General features: G+C 51.7%; 1 protein-coding gene across 10 annotated transcripts in view; it reads left to right on the forward strand.

Annotated features, from left to right (window-relative positions):
- The window catches only part of PRKDC (protein kinase, DNA-activated, catalytic subunit), a 178951-nt gene that overhangs the window by 129235 nt on the left and 32590 nt on the right, over positions 1-17126 (forward strand). For 8 of the 10 annotated variants that reach the window (XR_010936560.1, XM_067712375.1, XM_067712380.1 and 5 more), the window contains exons 70-84: positions 1635-1809; positions 2996-3189; positions 3812-3995; positions 4610-4770; positions 6657-6868; positions 7798-7885; positions 7973-8116; positions 11313-11517; positions 12368-12435; positions 12946-13166; positions 13400-13492; positions 15505-15594; positions 15781-15852; positions 15932-16133; positions 16570-16758. Coding sequence is in view for 9 of the 10 variants with exons in the window: in XM_067712375.1 (XP_067568476.1) it covers positions 1635-1809; positions 2996-3189; positions 3812-3995; positions 4610-4770; positions 6657-6868; positions 7798-7885; positions 7973-8116; positions 11313-11517; positions 12368-12435; positions 12946-13166; positions 13400-13492; positions 15505-15594; positions 15781-15852; positions 15932-16133; positions 16570-16758 (2298 nt within the window). In the remaining variant the exon portion in view is untranslated. The remainder of the gene's footprint in view (positions 1-1634; positions 1810-2995; positions 3190-3811; positions 3996-4609; positions 4771-6656; positions 6869-7797; positions 7886-7972; positions 8117-11312; positions 11518-12367; positions 12436-12945; positions 13167-13399; positions 13493-15504; positions 15595-15780; positions 15853-15931; positions 16134-16569; positions 16759-17126) is intronic. The other 2 variants (XM_067712378.1, XM_067712383.1) reach the window with 1 other exon arrangement.

A 17126-nucleotide genomic window follows, 5' to 3' on the forward strand; every position in this document is an offset into this window, starting at 1 on the left:
GCTGGGGGCAGGGCACGAGAAGAGGGGGCAGGAGGGCCCCATGGGGGGGGCATTTGGGGGTGGTAGGAGAGGAAGGTACGGAGATACGTTTAAACAGAATCCCAAGGGGAGAAACTGGGAATTGTGGACGCCGCCGTGGGCGGACGGCTTGTCTCGTGATGCTGGTTTGAGGTGGGTTGTAGAGCATGTGGCCCAGAACTAGGGACTGGAGACTAGGAGGTCATCGAAGGTCTTGGACGTGCTGGTGGGGATGAGAACTGTGTGAAATGTACACTCTTATACGCAGATGTAATAAGGCCAGAGACTGCAGGAATGACAAGGGTGGCTGGACTTTTGGCCTGAGTGGTTGGAAGGGTCGTAACAAGGACGCATAGGACTGATGTCAGTGTCCTTGAAGCTTAGCAGAGAATTAGATGTAAAAGACATCCCCAAACAACCAACTAAATAAAAAACAGAGAAACGTATATTAAAACTAAAAACTTCTGTGCCTCAAATGGCACACTCAAGAAAGTGAAGAGAGAACCCATATGATGGGAAAAAATATTTGGAAATCATGTATCTGGTAAGGGTCCGCTTATCCAGAATACATAAATAACTCTTTACAACCAAACAACACAAAGTCAAACAACCCAGTGAGAAAACAGGCAAAGGATCTGAATAGACATTTCTCACAAGAAGACACACAAGTGGCCAGTACGCACATGAAAAGACACTCAGGGCACTTCGCTGGCGGTCCAGTGGTTAGGACTCCGCACTTCCACTGCAGGGGGCACGGGTTCGATCCCTGGTTGGGGAACTTAAGATCCCGCAAGCCGTGTGGCATGGCGAAAGAAAGAAAGAAAGAGAGGGAGAGAGAGAGAAAGAAGGAAAGAAAAGACACTCAGCACCACGAGTCATCAGGAGGATGTAGGTCAAACCACAGCCAGGTCCCGCCGCACACCCACAGGACGGCTGGAGTAGAGGGACGGCCCTCCGTGCAGGGAGGTGAGCAGTGCAGCCACCGTGGAGATCAGTCTGGCAGCTCCTCCAAAAGCCAGAGGGTTACCGTTTGACCCAGCAGTGCCCCTCCTCGGTATATACCCAAGAGAAATGAAAACTTAACGTCCACACAGAAATCTGTATACAGATCCTTTATGTTCATTGAAATTAGAAAAAAGAGCATTATTCAGAATAGCCAGAAGGTGGCAACAATGCGAAGGTTTATCAGTAGATAAACAGATAAATAAACTGTGGTTTATGCATGCAGTAGCATGTTACGCAGCCACAGCAAGGGGTGAAGTTCTGATACACACCACCAGGCACAAAGTCAGAGCACAGCTGACTCCCTGGGTAGGAAGTGTCCAGAATGGGCAGACCCGGGGCAGAAGGCTGTAGTCTCTGGGGGCTGGGGGAGGGGAGCAGATGCCTGTGGATGGAGGGTTTCTTGGCGGACGACAGAGTCCCGGAATCAGACGGCAGCCGTGGGGTGCCCCGCTGCGTGAGTGTCCCGGAGACTCTGGACTGTGTATCTGTCCCCACGATAAAGCTAAGGTGATGGGTCACTGCGGGCCAGCGAGAAGCTCCTCTCGTAGAGCGACTTGACTTCTCATCATCCTCCTGTGTCATCTTTCTGCTTTCTCTCTTCCGCCGTGTAGAATAATTTCTCGCTTGCCTTGAAACTGCTGAAGGAGCTGCACAGAGAGTCAAAAACACGGGAGGACTGGCTCGTGAAGTGGGTGCAGAGCTACTGCCGGCTCAGCCACGGCCGGGCCCGGGCCCAGCGCCCGCCCGAGCAGCTCTGCGCGGCGCTGAAGACGGTGCCCCTGCTGGGTACGAGGCTCTTCTCCTCCCACAGTTTGTGTTGTGGCTGTGTGTCTTCTCGCAGTATCCTTTGTGCTGCTTTATCTGACAGTTGGGAATTAAATTTGTAAAACTTTTATTAAGTATTTATTGAACATGCGGCGCCAAGGTGCCGTGTGTCCAGTAATGCTACCGCATGGGACTCCTGGAGCTTTTGTTTCTTCATCTGTAAACTAAAGTTGAAGTTCTAAAATGTTCTCTTTAAGACTTAGCCAAATTTTGGGTGTAACAGTTTAATTATTTTGAAAACTTTATGTTTGCATACAAGAACTGCCTAAAACAATTAGCCATGAGAGCCTTTTTCCTCCTCAGTTCTTCTGTCTGTGATGACGTGGCCTGTGAGGCTGAGCGGGAACCCCGTGTGTGGGTCCCGGCTCTCGTGTGCACGTCCCAGGTGCACGGCAGGGCTTTCCTGCGGCCTCCCGCTGGTCCCGAGCCCGACTCGTGGGCAGGATGGGGAAGCACTTTCCACGTTGATCCCAGGATCGGAAAATGACGCCGTGACTGCTCAGCTCTTTTTATAGGCTTTTCTGGGGGGGCAGGAGGAGTTTGCTGCCGTGAAGACGGCACTCGGTTCTCGTGATAATGACTGGCTGCCGTCGGTCACGGCCCTGTGAAGTAAGCGTCTCCTGGAGGAGCAGGTGGTGTGCGTGCAGGACTTGCCGGGTGACGGCCCTTTCTCTTCTCGACCTCTGCACGCTGTAGGCTTGCCCAGAGCCACACGGCCGGACATAGTACTAGACCTTGGACTGCGGTGGTCTCTGTTGCTTTGTCAGCTGTAGGTCACAGCATCAGTTTAAAAATCAGCGTTATTGATGTACATGCACGAATGCATTAGAAAGCACACTTTCTGTTCTCTGTTAACACAAAGAAGTGCTTGGACAAAATGCAGAAGGGTGATGCTTGAATGAAAGTTTATTTGGTGTTTTAATTGTTGAGCCTCGGTGGGCCGTGGTCGCTGGTGACAAAGAACATTGTTCGTTAATGTGAGTTCAAGAGATTCTCGAGTCAACGTTTGAAGTCAGTTTCTTATACCTTTAAGATTTCTTTTAGTTTCTTAATAGAAAACAACCTTTGAACACTATGACTATCTTCTTTGTAACTTACGTCACTCACTCAGTTCTCAAAAAATCCTGTGTGCGTGTGTGTAATCCAGCAGGTGAGAACACATCAAGCTACTTGAGCAGAAACGTTGTGGCGTCCCGTGACCATAACATTCTCGTGGGCACAGCGTACAAGATCATGGCCGACGCTCTTAGTAGTGAGCCCACCTGCCTCGCTGGGATCGAGGAGAGCAAGGCCAGGAGCGTCGTGGAGCTCTCGGGATCCAGTTCAGAGGATGCAGAGAAGGTAGTGACGCTGGGAGCCTGAGCGCTTCGTGTCGTGTGTTTGTCTCGACCGCGCAGGCTCCGCTACATGAAAGAAATGACAAGTCTCGCTTTGTGTTTTCAAGACACATTTGACAGTTACACGCAGTCAGGTTTCTTATTGGAAAAATGACCTACTCCCCGTGTTTCCTGTTGATTTGAACGACACCCTTCTTTTAGTGTTAATAGTGAGAAGTCTGTGTTGGCTTGATGTGGACGGTTCTCCCGTGAATCTTGTTAGTGGAATCTCACCACCGGCCGCCATTCAGACGCCCCGCCAGCTTATGGGCAGAATCAGCTTTTCTGCTTTTTTGTGTAGCACCTGCTTTGTTGGCACTGCTCAGGTGGTTCTGTGTGTTTGTGAGTTCCCACGTGCTCCCCGCGCCACTTGTGTCCCCAGCCTCCAGCCCTTCCTGAGCCACGCCCTGCGTGTTGGTGTTCAGGCGCCGAGATGGCGTAGGGCCGGCGTCTCTTTCCCAGTCCAGGCAGACCTGGCTCTGCCCTCGAGCGGCTTTCTGTTTACCGGTGGCTGACGGGTCCCAGGGGGGCAGGGTCTTCAGGAAGCTTGGTCTCGCTCACAGCCTGCCGGGGTCTCTGCGTTCCAGGTTGCGGCAGGCCTGTACCAGAGAGCGTTCCACCACCTTTCTGAGGCCGTGCGGACGGCAGCACAGGAGGAGGCCGGGTGCTCGGCGCGGGGCCAGGAGCCTGCATGCGGGCTGGTGGCGGCTTACCTGGCGCTGGTGGAGTTCTGTGACCAGCGGCTCCGCAAGCAGGAGGAGGGCCCCCCCGGTGAGCCCCGCGCATGCCCGCCGGAGATGTAGGGTCTTGCGGGTCCTGTGCTCTCCTGTGTGTTTTTCAATGGCATGTGTTCTAAGAGACGGTTTGTCTGTTTAAGAGGCTGTGACATGGCCATGCCCCACGGCCGGTGTGGGACCGGAGTTGGGCGTCTCCGTCCCTCCCTCCCTCTGCTTCCCTGGTGCGTGTCTGACCAGCTCCTGTGGCCACCCCTCGTGTTCCAGCCCAGGAAGCAAACTACTTCACCCGGTAGCAGAGGTCAGCGTCAGAGAGGAGCTCTTTTTTTTTTTTTTTTTGCGGTACACGGGCCTCTCACTGTTGCGGCCTCTTCCGTTGCGGAGCGCAGGCTCACGGGCCCAGCCGCTCCGCGGCATGTGGGATCTTCCTGGACCGCACGAACCTGTGTCTCCTGCATCGGCAGGCAGGCTCTCAACCACTGCGCCACCAGGGAAGCCCCAGAGAGGAGCTCTTACATGCAGTCCGAGACCGTCTGCTGAGCTGCAGTAGTTGTTAGAAAGGAAGCCCGGGGGAGAGCAGCCAGCGCTGAGCATGCCACTCGTGTCTGTGTGTGGGTAGTGACCACGTCTCTCCTCTCCTGTCCCCGGTAGTCCTGGACGCTGCAGAACTGCGCACGTATCCGGCCGTCGTGGTGGACAAGATGCTGAAAGCTCTGAAGTTACACTCCAGCGAGGCCAGGCTGAAGTTCCCCAGACTCCTCCAGATCGTTGAGCTGTATCCAGAGGAGACCCTGAGCCTCATGACCAGAGAGGTCGGTGTCTTCCTTCTGGCGGAGGGGACTTGACCGAACTAACAGATGTGTTGTGTGGGGTGCGTGTGTTAATGGCTTTTCATAACCACTGAGTTTTGCTCCATCCCAACAACATGTGTCATTGAAAACCGTGTAAAGGAGTGTTCCCATGCACCCACTTTGCTCTGTGGGTGTTGACGCGAAGGCCGCGTCTGAACGAGGACCGAGACGGGAGGAGGTGAGCCCTCCACCCGGAGCTGGCTGCCCCTCAGGGCTGAGCTGCGTCTGTACGTCCAGGGGCCTTATGCTCAGGTCACTGTTCAGCAGCAAGAAAAGGGGGACGTTTCAGGTGCCATCCCCCGACGCTCCACATCTCGGGAACCCCCAGGGCTCCTGCCCCACGTCCCGCTTGCCCGCTCTCACCCCATCCCGGCCTCTCCACTGGGGCTGCATTGGGGAAAAAGGGGAGGGTTATCAGAAAGGCTCCTTAGCGACTTCGTGGATGTTTAACTGGAAGACAGGGCCAGGCTTTGAGTTGATGACGTAATAGCTCAGAAGGGGTGCACAGCAGGTCTGTAGACGGTGCTGGTCGCCGAGCCCGCAGTCAGTTCTCTGTGTGCTTGGACAGGTGAGGGTTTTCAGTAGGTCCTACACAGGAGATTAAAGTAAATTCGGTATGAAATGCGGTACACATGCATTTTCGTCAAAGATAAGTAAAGAAATATTTCAGTAAGTTATGGTTCTTTTCTTCCCCCAAATCATACTTGTATATGATAAAGATAGCATTTTGAGTTTGTGTGGAAACGAATGGAGTGGTGGGTTGATGTTGTCATGACCCTTGAGATGGGCAGCTGGCCTTGCACTGAGGGCCCCCAAGCCTCCCGTCCTTCCTGGCTTTATACCAGCATTCCAAGTGCAGCGGAGTTTATCTTGAAATAAACACCTGGAAAAGCATTAGAGGAAAACCTGAGCAAAATCTGAAAATGGTCTTGGAGTTACGAGACAAAACCCAGGAGCTATAGAGGAAAATAACTTGACGCTTCTATTGTTAAAAAAATGCTATATACAAAGTTAAAGAAAACTGGGAGAAAAAATTTGCAACACATACTGGAGATGGAGAGCAGGCGTCTCCGCTGTCTGCAACAGACAGACTCGTAGCAAGGGGCGTCGCACGTGTGGTTAAAGCACGTAATGCAGGTAAACGCTGACTGCCCAGCCTCGCTAATGATGAGACGCGCAAATTAAAGTTAGGTATCTTTCACTTCTCAGATTGAAAATAGATTTTAAAAACTGTCAGATTGACAATAGATTTTAAAAATGGATCACGTCAAGTGTCGGAAAGGATTTTGGAAAGTAGTCGATCTGCTACGCTTTTAGAAGTGGAAATTTGAAAAATCTTGGAGGGAAATTTAGCAATGTTTTTACAGTTGTTAAGGTTCACATTAAAAGTAAAAAGGAATTTAGGAACTCATTTAGGAATTTCTCCTATGGGTATATAGCACAAGTACAAAGAGATAAACGTAGGGCTGTGCATTGTAGTATCTGGATAGCAAAAATTGCAGATACCCTAAAAGTTCATCATAGAGCCCTTGTGAAATGAAGCAGAATATGGTACAGCTGTTAAAAGGAGTGAGGCAGATCTAAGAAAAGCCAGCAACAGCAAGTCTCCTCCAGGTCCATTCTTCTGAAGAAAGGGTCCACGTGCACACGCCCTGAAAAGGCCCAGAAGAATCGATGGTTCCCAGTGGGTCGGAACCGAGAGGGCTGAGAAGACTTTCTGTCTACACGTCTGTCGGTTTTTATAGTGCCGGTAGCAGATACAGCTATGCTTTGATACTGGACACAGCGCACTTCTGTAAGGGAGGGCGCTGCATGTGCCGCTCATCACTCACTTCTCTCCGTTTCAGATTTCTTCCATTCCTTGCTGGCACTTCATCGGCTGGGTCAGCCACATGGTGGCCTTGCTAGACAAGGAGGAGGGGGTCGCCATCCAGCGCACCGTAGCGGACATCGCCGACCACTACCCGCAGGCCATCGTGTACCCGTTCATGATAAGCAGTGAAAGCTATGCCTTCAGAGACACTTCTGCTGGCCATAAGAACAAGGACTTTGTGGCCAGGTGACACAAGAAAAATTAGGTCCATCCAACACTGAAAGGTTATCGAAACGTCTGTGGTCAAAGCAGACACAGGGACGCTTATGTGTGTCCTCAGATGATTTAGAGCTGCCGTGGAGGGCAGGAGGCCTAGATGTCTGTCTGTTGGGTGCATCTGCCCTGGTGTGTTATTTGCTGTAGAATTTATTTCCTTTTGTAAACACAGTTCATCTTAAAATGTTATTCATGAGATGGTTATGCTAACCATTAGTAATCTGTTGGTTGAGACGGACTAGATGAGATGCTTTTTGGAATCAGTTCCTGAAATTGTTCTGTAATTTAAAATCTCCGGGAAGCCCCCCTTCTTCGTTAAGTCAGTAAACTGCCCAGGTGTCCTTTTCGCTTCTTCAGTTGATCTGTAAGTGAGGACAGTTTCCAGAGCCGGCAGCAGTGTTTTACTTTAGAAAGAATACTTGGTAAATGCACGGCATTTTAGTTGCCCTTCTCTGTCAGGAGCTGATTTGCCTCATTATTTAGAGTGGGACAAGGCTGGGGGGCACAGCCCTCATCCCGGCTCGCCGATGGGCCAGCCGTGCAACCCACCCACCCTGTGGTGCCCTCCTGTGTCTCAGCAGAGGCAGCTGCCGCGTGATCGCTTCCTTAGAAAGAAAGAAAGCAAAGAGAAATGTTGAAAGTTTGTTGAGAAGCGGGGCCTTTTGAACTTGAGATCGTGGGCGCCAAAATGTTGAGAATTTGCTTTCATCTCATCTCTTGATACAGGACACACTTTGTGCTTCATCTGTTTTGGAGATAATTTTTAAATTGCTCCTTCCCTAGACTGTGTGGTTGGTTATGTATTGTTTTATATATAAATATAATTATATATGCATAAAAATTATAGGCCTTGATCTTTGGAAGATGTTTGAGCACCTAAACCTGGTCATTTTTTGTAGGATTAAAGCTAAGTTAGATCGAGAAGGAGTGGTTCAGGACTTCATTAACGCCCTGGAGCAGCTCTCCAGCCCTGAGATGCTCTTTAAGGTAGCGTTAACAGCTTCCCGCACGTAAGACACGGGCTCAGTGCAACCTGCCTGCAGTCCAACTTGACGTGTCTTTTTTTCTGCACAGGACTGGACGGAGGACGTCAAGCTTGAACTAGAAAAGAACCCTGTAAATAAGAAGAACCTTGAGAAGATGTATGAGAGAATGTACGCAGCCTTGGGAGACCCACAGGCTCCAGGTCTCGGGAGTTTTCGAAGGAGGTTTATCCAGGTGCGGGGGGGCGGCAGCCGCTTGGTGATTACAGTCTTTATGAAGACGAGGGCTTCTATTTGCTGGTGTGTTAATACTTCTGGTTTTAAAATGTCTGTTGAATTTGTAAACTTCCCTTAGATTTGTGTCTGTTAGATATTGATGGCGTGTGTTAGGTCAGACAGTGGCAAGTGGGGCACAGGTAAAACCTCAGGGTTTCTGTTACATTCTGTTCTTCATGGCCAGATTCTTAGATATGAAGGTTATGTGTAGTTTAATGTTTTTAATCCTCAGAGTGATTTGGGTATCGGACCAGGAAAACGTTTGTATTTGCCGCAGGTTGTAACCATTTTGTGAGCACTTAGTTCTGTCCAAGGCTCGGAGAGTTCACGGGGCCACCTGACACGTGCTGTGTGGACAGAGCTGTGGCGTCAGCGTGAGCTCCAGTTTCAGAGTTGCTCCAGACTTGGAAGGGAGAGAATGCACGCGGTGCTCCCCGCCTGCCCCCGTCTGGCCTCTCCCACCCCCACCCCCGCCCCCCCACCCCCGGGACGGGGGTGGGCCTCCTCCGTCTGCACCTGTGTGCACCTCTCCTGCGTTTGTCACGCTGAGTTCGCTTTGACAATTTGGTGAAACCGCTTCTGTTCACGAAACCTCAAGAAGCTTTAGAGCGTGTAGGAGCCCCGGTGCTCACCAGTCGTGCGTCTCTGGTGCAGAGGAGCGTCTCTGTCCCTTGGGGGTGTACCAAGTGCTTCAGCGAGACATAGGTCACACGCCCTGTCGCGCGTGCAGTCAGTGTGCGATGCCCGAGGGTTCGCTGTTTTCCCGCCGCTCCCTGCTCTGCCGGCCCCCGGGGGCTCGCCTGCCCAACCTTCCACGTGGACAAGTCCTGCGGGGCCCGGCTTCTTTCACTCGGCGCCACGCGTGCTGCAGCCTGTGTCGGTGCCTCCCCTCTGGGTGCTGGGGGTTGCTCCACAGCCTGTGTGTCCCTCATCCACTGAGCGATGCTCCAGTGCAGTAGGCACAGTGACTCCGGGGCGCCCCGAGTCAGACTCGGGGGCAGGGCTGACTCCACTCACCTCTGCCCGCGGAGCCCACCTCTGGCGTCTCTGTCTGGATACGCGGGCGGGGGACGGTTCTGACCTCCAGAGGGAGGGCTGGGGGAGTCGTCCCTGCTTCGGGGAGCTTCCCTTAACTGTCTGAATGTGGGAACAGACAGGACTACCTGCTGCCTAATGTGTCCCGGGCTGTGTCTCAAGTGACAGTAAAACCCTAAACCTCGGCACGTACTGCATTTTATGACGCGTGTTCGACCCCATGTCCTATCAGGTCAGCCTCACAGCACTGCTGCCCAGTGACTGCAGGTCCCCAGCGGGCAACCCACGTCCCGAGAAGGTACTGAAGGGCGGCGGGCCCGCGGCCACAGCGGGAACCGTCGGTGGGAAGGCGCTTGCGTCCGCCCTGTCCCCAGCTGGGGCCGCGCCAGCCTCTGTGGTCACAGCGCAGGAGCAGCCGCAGCGGGCAGCAGGGATGGCGGCCTCAACAGGCTTGACGTGTGAAATCGGCCAGGGTCTGGGGCTCGCCAGGCCTTGTTCTGAGCCACGCCGCTTGTGCTAAGCACGTGGCCGGCCCAGGGCCAACCGAGAGGGCGGCAGAGGGGTCGCCGTGAGCTTCCTGCGGAGGGGGGGTGGGGGCCTGCCTGTTGGCCCCACCCTGGAAACCGCAGCCTGGCGGGCTTTGTCCCGGCCAAGCTCAGCCCTCCGCGCGCCCAGCAGGGCCGAGCCCGGCAGAAGCGCCCCCACAGCTGCAGCCGCGGTTTGTCCAGAGCTTGCTTCCTAGTACCCGGGACAGTCCATCTGGAACTTTCTGCTTCGCACCACATCAGCACACAGTTTGCATCGGTTAATTAAAATATTAATCCGCTAAAGCAGAACTGCCTCAGGTTTCAGTCTAGGGGGCCCTTAGGGGTGTTGTGCCCTCTGGATCAGTGCTGGTGCTGGTTATGCTGGGAAATGCGGATTGATCTTTCCCTTCATTCTAAGGATTGCAGACTGTTTCTATACTTTCAGTCCATTTATAGACCAAGGAAGAACTGTGTTTTATATATGTTAATTTTCCTGTAGTGGATTGTCTAAAACAGAGCTTATATTTCATTTATCCCAGGCTCATGATGTGGGGTTAGTTCTACATTTGGGAAAACATTTCTAATTAAAGATGATCAGGTGAATCTTGACACCTTAGGTCACTGTTAGTAATACTCTTGAGTTTTGTTTCTTGTTTTTTAAATTTTGATATCAGGGTTATAATTTAAATAAATATTTGAGTAGAAACTAATACAAAGAATGATGTGATATATTCCAGGATAGGGAACTTCTAATAATAATCGCTTCTAGAAATACAACTTACCCAAATGCTATTTATACTGGTTCTTGATCCAAAATAATGGCTTGAAAGACCCTCACTAAGGGAAAGTGTTTTTTTCTTATGTTTTTCTCTTTGCTGTGAGGAAGAACTTTGGGCTGTTCATTTTTTTTAAATTTGTTTATTTGTTTTTGGCTGTGTTTGGGTCTTTGTTGTTGCGCGCGGGCTTTCTCGAGTTGTCGTGAGCGGGCGCTGCTCTTTGTTGCGGTGCGCGGGCTTCTCATTGCGGTGGCTTCTCTTGTTGTGGAGCACGGGCTCTAGAGTGCAGGCTCAGTAGTGGTGGTGCACGGGCTTAGTTGCTCCGCGGCATGTGGGATCTTCCCGGACCAGGGCTCGAACCCGTGTCCCCTGCATCGGCAGGCGGATTCTTAACCACCGCGCCAGCAGGGCAGTCCCTGGGCTGTTCATTTCCATTGAATTATGTCCTTTATTTTGTACTTTGTTCCTACTTACTCCCATTGTCATGATGGTGCAGATCAGCAGCTGTACAACGGACACAGAGGTGAAAGGATTTCCCCATGTGTTTAAAGCCCTTATTAAGAATTTATGCTCAGAAGTCACCGCTGACTGTCATCCTTTCCATCTTCTCAAAGGCGCACAAAGACAAAAACAAAGGCAGCCTACTGTGCTTTAAGAGTGTTGAAACATTCAAGGAGAGTGAAGCTGTCAGTTAAAAGTGCAGGATAAAACCCAATACAACTTGAGCACCTGTTTATTATGAAGATTCGTGAGCCTGGAACTTCTTCAGAAGTTCAGCTAAACATTAATATTTCAGGTAAATTATCATTAATTTCAGGCTTTTGGGAAAGAATTTGATGACCACTTCGGCAGAGGAGGCTCTAAGCTCCCTGGCATGAGGCTCCAGGACTTCCGCAGCATCACCGGCTCGCTGCTTGGGAGGATGAGCAGGGCCTCGAAGGCGCCAGGGAACCTGAAGGAGTGCTCGCCCTGGATGAGCAGCTTCAGGGCGGAGTTCCTGAGGGCCGAGCTAGAGGTTCCTGGTGAGTTCACCGCGCGGCGGGGGTGGGCAGGAGGGTGCTTGGAGGAGAGTCGTGCTGCAGCCGGCACTTTTGATTCTGAGATGGTGAAATCGGGATCTTGACAGTTTTCTTTCTTTAAAAAGAATTTTAAATTCCACATATTTTTCATCATTAGGAAAATCTATAATTACTCTGAGTAGTACGCTTATTAAACGTCTAGTCATATTCCTGGTTAAGACAAGTGCTCAGACGTCCACCTACTAATAACGGTAGCTGGTAATGTCCTCTGAACCTACCCGCGCATGGTAGGAACTGCAGCATCTGAGAAGTGCAGTAAAACGCGGTGTGCCTGCACACGGCTTTGTGGGGTGTGCGCTGGTCGCACCTAAAGCAGCGAGATGATGGTACACGACGTGCCGGCAGGAGGGACGCTAGAGTGGCACTGAGGACCCGCCCTGTCTTCACCGTGGAATTTGCCAGACCGAGTGTTTCACTCTGGTCACTTAGGTCCTTATTCCAGTGGGGAGAAAGGGATTTGGAGAAACAGTTTCCTTTGTTATTATTAACAGCTGCGCATCACATACCATGAGTTTCAAAAAAACCACCGAAAACAGAGCCTCCTGACATGCAGCTTGACTCCGCTGGAAACAGCACGGGTGTTCGCCCGGGGCGCTGCCGTCCCTGTTTGCCTTTGTCTGCTCCACCCGAACGGGAAGCGGCGTCCACTAGCCTGTCAAACTGAGAAATGGCAGCATTTAAAAAAATACGTCCAGTGAAAACTTGGAGTTAAAACTCCCCTCCTGTTAGACCAGCGGGTGTGTTTTAAATGCAGGCTGCAGCCTCTGAGTCAGGCTTCTGTGGTTTGTCCCAGGTCAGTACGACGGCAGAGGGAAGCCGATGCCCGAGTACCACGCCCGCATCGCCGGCTTCGACGAGCGGGTAGGTGCTGGGCGTCAGCTCCTCAGGTTCCAGGAGAGGCAGCTCACTCCCCATGTCGGTCTCAAGCGCACGGGGTTCTCTGAGGGTTGTGTTACAAGTTTTCTGATGGGAATTTACTGACCTTAATGTTTCCAGTCTTTCAACATCAGTCATGTTGAAGGACGTAGTGAACTCGAAGAATAAACTCTGTGTGTGTGTGTGTGTGTGTGTGTGTGTGTGTGTGTGTGTGTGACAAACGTACGAGTCTTAAGTGCCTGTAGCGAGTGGACATGTCGTGTGTGGCTTGTCCCCGAGGACGCGTGTCTATAAGCTCTTCACTTGTCACCGGGAACCTGGCACCTCTGGGCACGGCAGCCGGGCAGGAACAGGGACCAGGAGACTCAGTGCCCTCGCTTGTCCTTTGCTCTGTTGCCCTCCTGTGTCCCTGGAGGGCGTGCCCCAGGCCTCGTCTCCCCTCTGGTGATGAGACCCGGGCCCATCTGAAAACGCTGTTTCGTTTGACCTTTAAAGGTGAAAGTGATGGCCTCGCTCAGGAGACCAATGCGCATCGTGGTCCGCGGGCACGACGAGCGCGAGTACGCCTTCCTGGTGAAGGGCGGGGAGGACCTGCGGCAGGACCAGCGCGTCTGCCAGCTGCTGCAGGTCATGAACGGGGTGCTCGCCCGCGACGCCGCCTGTGGCCAGAGGGGCCTGCAGGTGACCACCTACCGCGTGGTGCCCATGACCTCCAGGTGCGCAGAGCCCCCTGCGGGCGATGGGGGCGCAGGGGGCACAGGACCGGAAGGGGTTTTGTTGGGAAGGGGAGGAGGGGGTCCCGTGACGGTTCGGGTTCTAGGTGTCGCGGGACAGAGGCCAACAGCACAGACGCTGCTCAGCCCATGATGTTCATCCTCGTGGAGAAAGGGAAGAACTGTGTTCTAGAGAAGCGAGGGCAGGGGTGTTCATGACTGTTCTCTCCTTTCAGGTTGGGGCTAATTGAATGGATCGAAAGCACCTGCACCTTGAAGGAACTCCTTCTGAGCAGCATGTCACGGGAGGAGAAGGCGGCCTACACCAGGTGACCTGGAGTCCCAGGGCCCTGCCCCGGCCCTGCCCGGCCGCCCCAGCCCACAGGTCACCTCCACCCCGCCTCCAGGGACCTGAATTTTCAGGCCCTTTCATTGGCGCCCTTGGCCGCCACCTGGCCTGTACTTTTCATCTGCCTCTCCATGGGTGAACAAAGGAAATGGAGTCCAGGGTTCTAAACAGTAGTTGCATATATTTTATCACAATTTTTAAAAAAGGATTAACTTTGGGGAAGAAGACTCTTTGAGGAAAATAAAGCAGTAAGGTTAGCAGCTAACATTTAATTATACATTTTCTGTGGCACTAGTCTCAGTTCTTAATGTGTATGAAGTCATTTATTTCTTACAAAAAGCAAGAAGGTGAGTATCGTTGTCACCTCTGTACAGACGAGGCAGCTGAGGCTGGAGAGGTGAGGCTGCCCTGGCCTGTGGGGGGCGCAGGTGGGCGAGTAGGTCCAGGTCATGAATCAGGTGCTTTTTCTGTTTTCCTTTATCCTTTTTTATTTTCCAGGTTTGCTACGATGAGCATGTTATTTTTCAATCAGGAAGTTTTTAAAAAAATTTGTTCCTTGTTTCTGTAAAGAAAACTAAGGACAGCATGGCTTACAGCCGTTTTGAAGCAAGGGTTGGCACGTTTGGGGGACCAGCGTTAGGCTGGCGGGCGAGGAGATTCTCCTTACTGGACCCCTGCCCCTTCCTGAGAGCGCCTGCGCGGGTTCTCATCGGTCACGCTCTCGTTCCTGGACAGTAGTTGCTACGTGGGGCAGTGTTTACCGTTACTTCCATTCACTTGAGTCTTTTGCCTAAAGTTGTTCCTGCTGCCCCTGCAGCACCGGCACCCTGGGGCCAGGAGTCCCCCCTCTCGCTTGTGCTTGTGCTGACGCCCAGGGGGCCCAAGCCACTCGCACAAGTGACCTTTCCGGTTCCTACGGCCCCCGCCCCCCGCCTCCCACTTGTAAGATGGGAGAGAGTGAAAGGCATCCGGTAAACACAGGTGTCCAAGGAGTATAAAGTGCTCTTCACATATGGAATTGTATACATTACTTCCCACTACCTTTTTAAAACAAGGCACTTCAAGCCCCCATTCCTAAGATCATTGCTGTTTTTTTCTTAATTTACATGTTGCAGTTTTCCAACCTAAAGACTTTTATCCGGTTGAAACTAGGAGAGAATTTAGATGGAAATGGAGTGGTCTCTGTGAAATTGACATAGTAGCAACTCAGAAAAGATTCACCTTAAGGGATTTAACTACTAAGTAACATACTGTGAAGTTGTTCTGTCTTTAGTGATTATTATTATTTTTTTTTTTTAAGGAAAACTTGTTAAAACTTTTGATGCAAACGCAAAAGTGGCTAAACATACAAGTAACACAGTGTTTCCACCTGTCCCCACACTGCCTTTTGCCTGTGAAACATTATTGCAAACAAGCTTTTCAAATTCAATTCAAACCCATCCTCATTTAAGAAGATACTTTTTGGCACTCACTGTGGCTTTTGTCTGTGTCTGCATACTGGAAATGGTTTAAACGAAAAAACAAGCATGGCAGTGTTTAATGACAGAAGCAGACAGGCTGTCTTCAACAAGTAGCTTGTGGTCATTTTGCTTCTTTAGTGATTTACGTGCTTTAAACAAGTTGCACGTGGTGCTGTCCTGCTGCGAGGGGTCCCGCCCAGGGTCAGGCGTGTGGGACCCTATGCCTGCGTCGTCAGCTCATCTTGTTCCTGTGTGTGAAGTGGGACGTTCATTGTATCTGGTGGTTCTGCGCCTGAACTTTGGCACAGGAGATAGCCATGGTTCTTGAGGAGTGATTAAGAATGGATAATGGTGTGTGGAAATCCTAGACCCAGAGTAGCTGGAGTTCAGTGCTAATATTAAATATGATTAAAGTCACGTTTATTTTCCCTGACTCTTCACTACTTTTCAGTGAATTCCTGGTGATGTTTGCCTCTGAAATCAGCAACCCTGGACATCTTCCTAATGCTGATTTCTCTTCCCTACTTGTTAGTGACGCCCGGGCACCAGCGTCTGAGTATAGAGACTGGCTGAGGAGGATGTCGGGAAGGTGTGACCCTGGGGCCTACGCGCTCATGTTCAAGTATGTGTTGCACCGACCAGTTCACTCTTCTCAAAGTTGCGTATTCACTTTTGTTTCTTAGCAAGTGTTGCCTCAGATCATCAAAATCTAGCTGTTATCTGATATTCGAGCTTCAATATAACAAAGAGGTTTAAATTTCAAGTCATGAGACGTTCTAATCGGACATTTCCTATTATTAAATCATAGGGGAGCTAGTCGCACTGAAACAGTCACATCTTTTAGAAAAAGAGAAAGTAAAGTGCCGGCCGATCTCTTAAAGTAAGAGTATTCCCGACTTCGCTCACGGGGGCTGGGGGCGGAGGCAGAGGGCAGAGGCCACACGGCTGTCCCCCTGCAGGCGAGCCTTCCTGAAGATGAGCACCGGCCCCGAGGCCTTCCTGGCTCTCCGCAACCACTTTGCCAGCTCCCACGCGCTCCTGTGCGTCAGCCACTGGATCTTGGGCATCGGAGACAGGCACCTGAACAACTTCATGGTGAGCTTGGAGACGGGCGGCGTGATCGGGATCGACTTCGGACATGCTTTCGGATCAGCCACCCAGGTGAGTGTGCCCTTCTCCGCTCTGGGCTGGAGTTGCCCTTGGGCTTTGCGACCGCTCTGCATACAGTCAGTTTGCATGGTCGTTGACGTTGTCATTCTTGTGGAAAGGGAAAATCTCAGCTGTGTTTCAGCCTTGTGCAGACAGGTTGTGGAAGGTGTGCTGATAGATAGATAATCGGAGCTAAGAGAAACGTGATCCTGTAAAAAGGGAGGAGGTTCTATGAAGCCCCGTCATGGAAACATCCTGCGTGGATGTGAAGCACACCCTCCCTGACATCAAGCTCCGAGTCTCCGTCTCCATGGCCGTGTCATTGCTCGTGGGCACAGTGACTTCACATCCGTGTGGCAGGAGCTGGTGTGCTCCCCACGCGTGAGCGACAGCCGTGGAAGGGCCCTCCCTCGCATCCACTGCTTCTCACACGTCCTTTTCTCTGTAGTTTCTGCCGGTCCCTGAGCTGATGCCTTTCCGTCTGACTCGCCAGTTTATCACCCTGATGCTACCACTGAAAGAAACGGGGCTCGTGGGCAGCACCATGGTGTGTGCGCTGAGGGCTTTCCGCTCGCGCCCAGACCTGCTCACCACCGCCATGGACGTGTTTGTGAAGGAGCCGTCCTTTGACTGGAAGGTGCGGTGGTCTCTTCGCACTTTGTGCCTTTGTTACAGCGTGCCTGTGATTGACCCACATCTCCTGTTACCTGGTGGGAATGTGTCGCGTTGTGTTTATTACTAAAACGCGTCCTGTTTTGTACAGCGCTTTCTCAGAAGGAACACTTGGGGTCACTGGCTCGGCTTGAAAAGCAGATGAGACGCTCCTTCTGTTTGGAGGAGACTGGCTTGAGAGTATTTTTAACCCTTTGGTGATGGTGGGTTTGGTGTCTCTGAGACAAGTTTTAGTTTAAAATCTGTTCCACACAAAGTCCTCCTTGATCATAAAGACAGATCGTGCTTTCTTAAATCTCAAGGGTTCTTCACGATACCGCCCCCCAAAAGGGA

Source organism: Pseudorca crassidens, chromosome 17 (genome assembly GCF_039906515.1).
Source record: "Pseudorca crassidens isolate mPseCra1 chromosome 17, mPseCra1.hap1, whole genome shotgun sequence".
Classification (NCBI taxonomy): Eukaryota; Metazoa; Chordata; class Mammalia; order Artiodactyla; family Delphinidae; genus Pseudorca; species Pseudorca crassidens.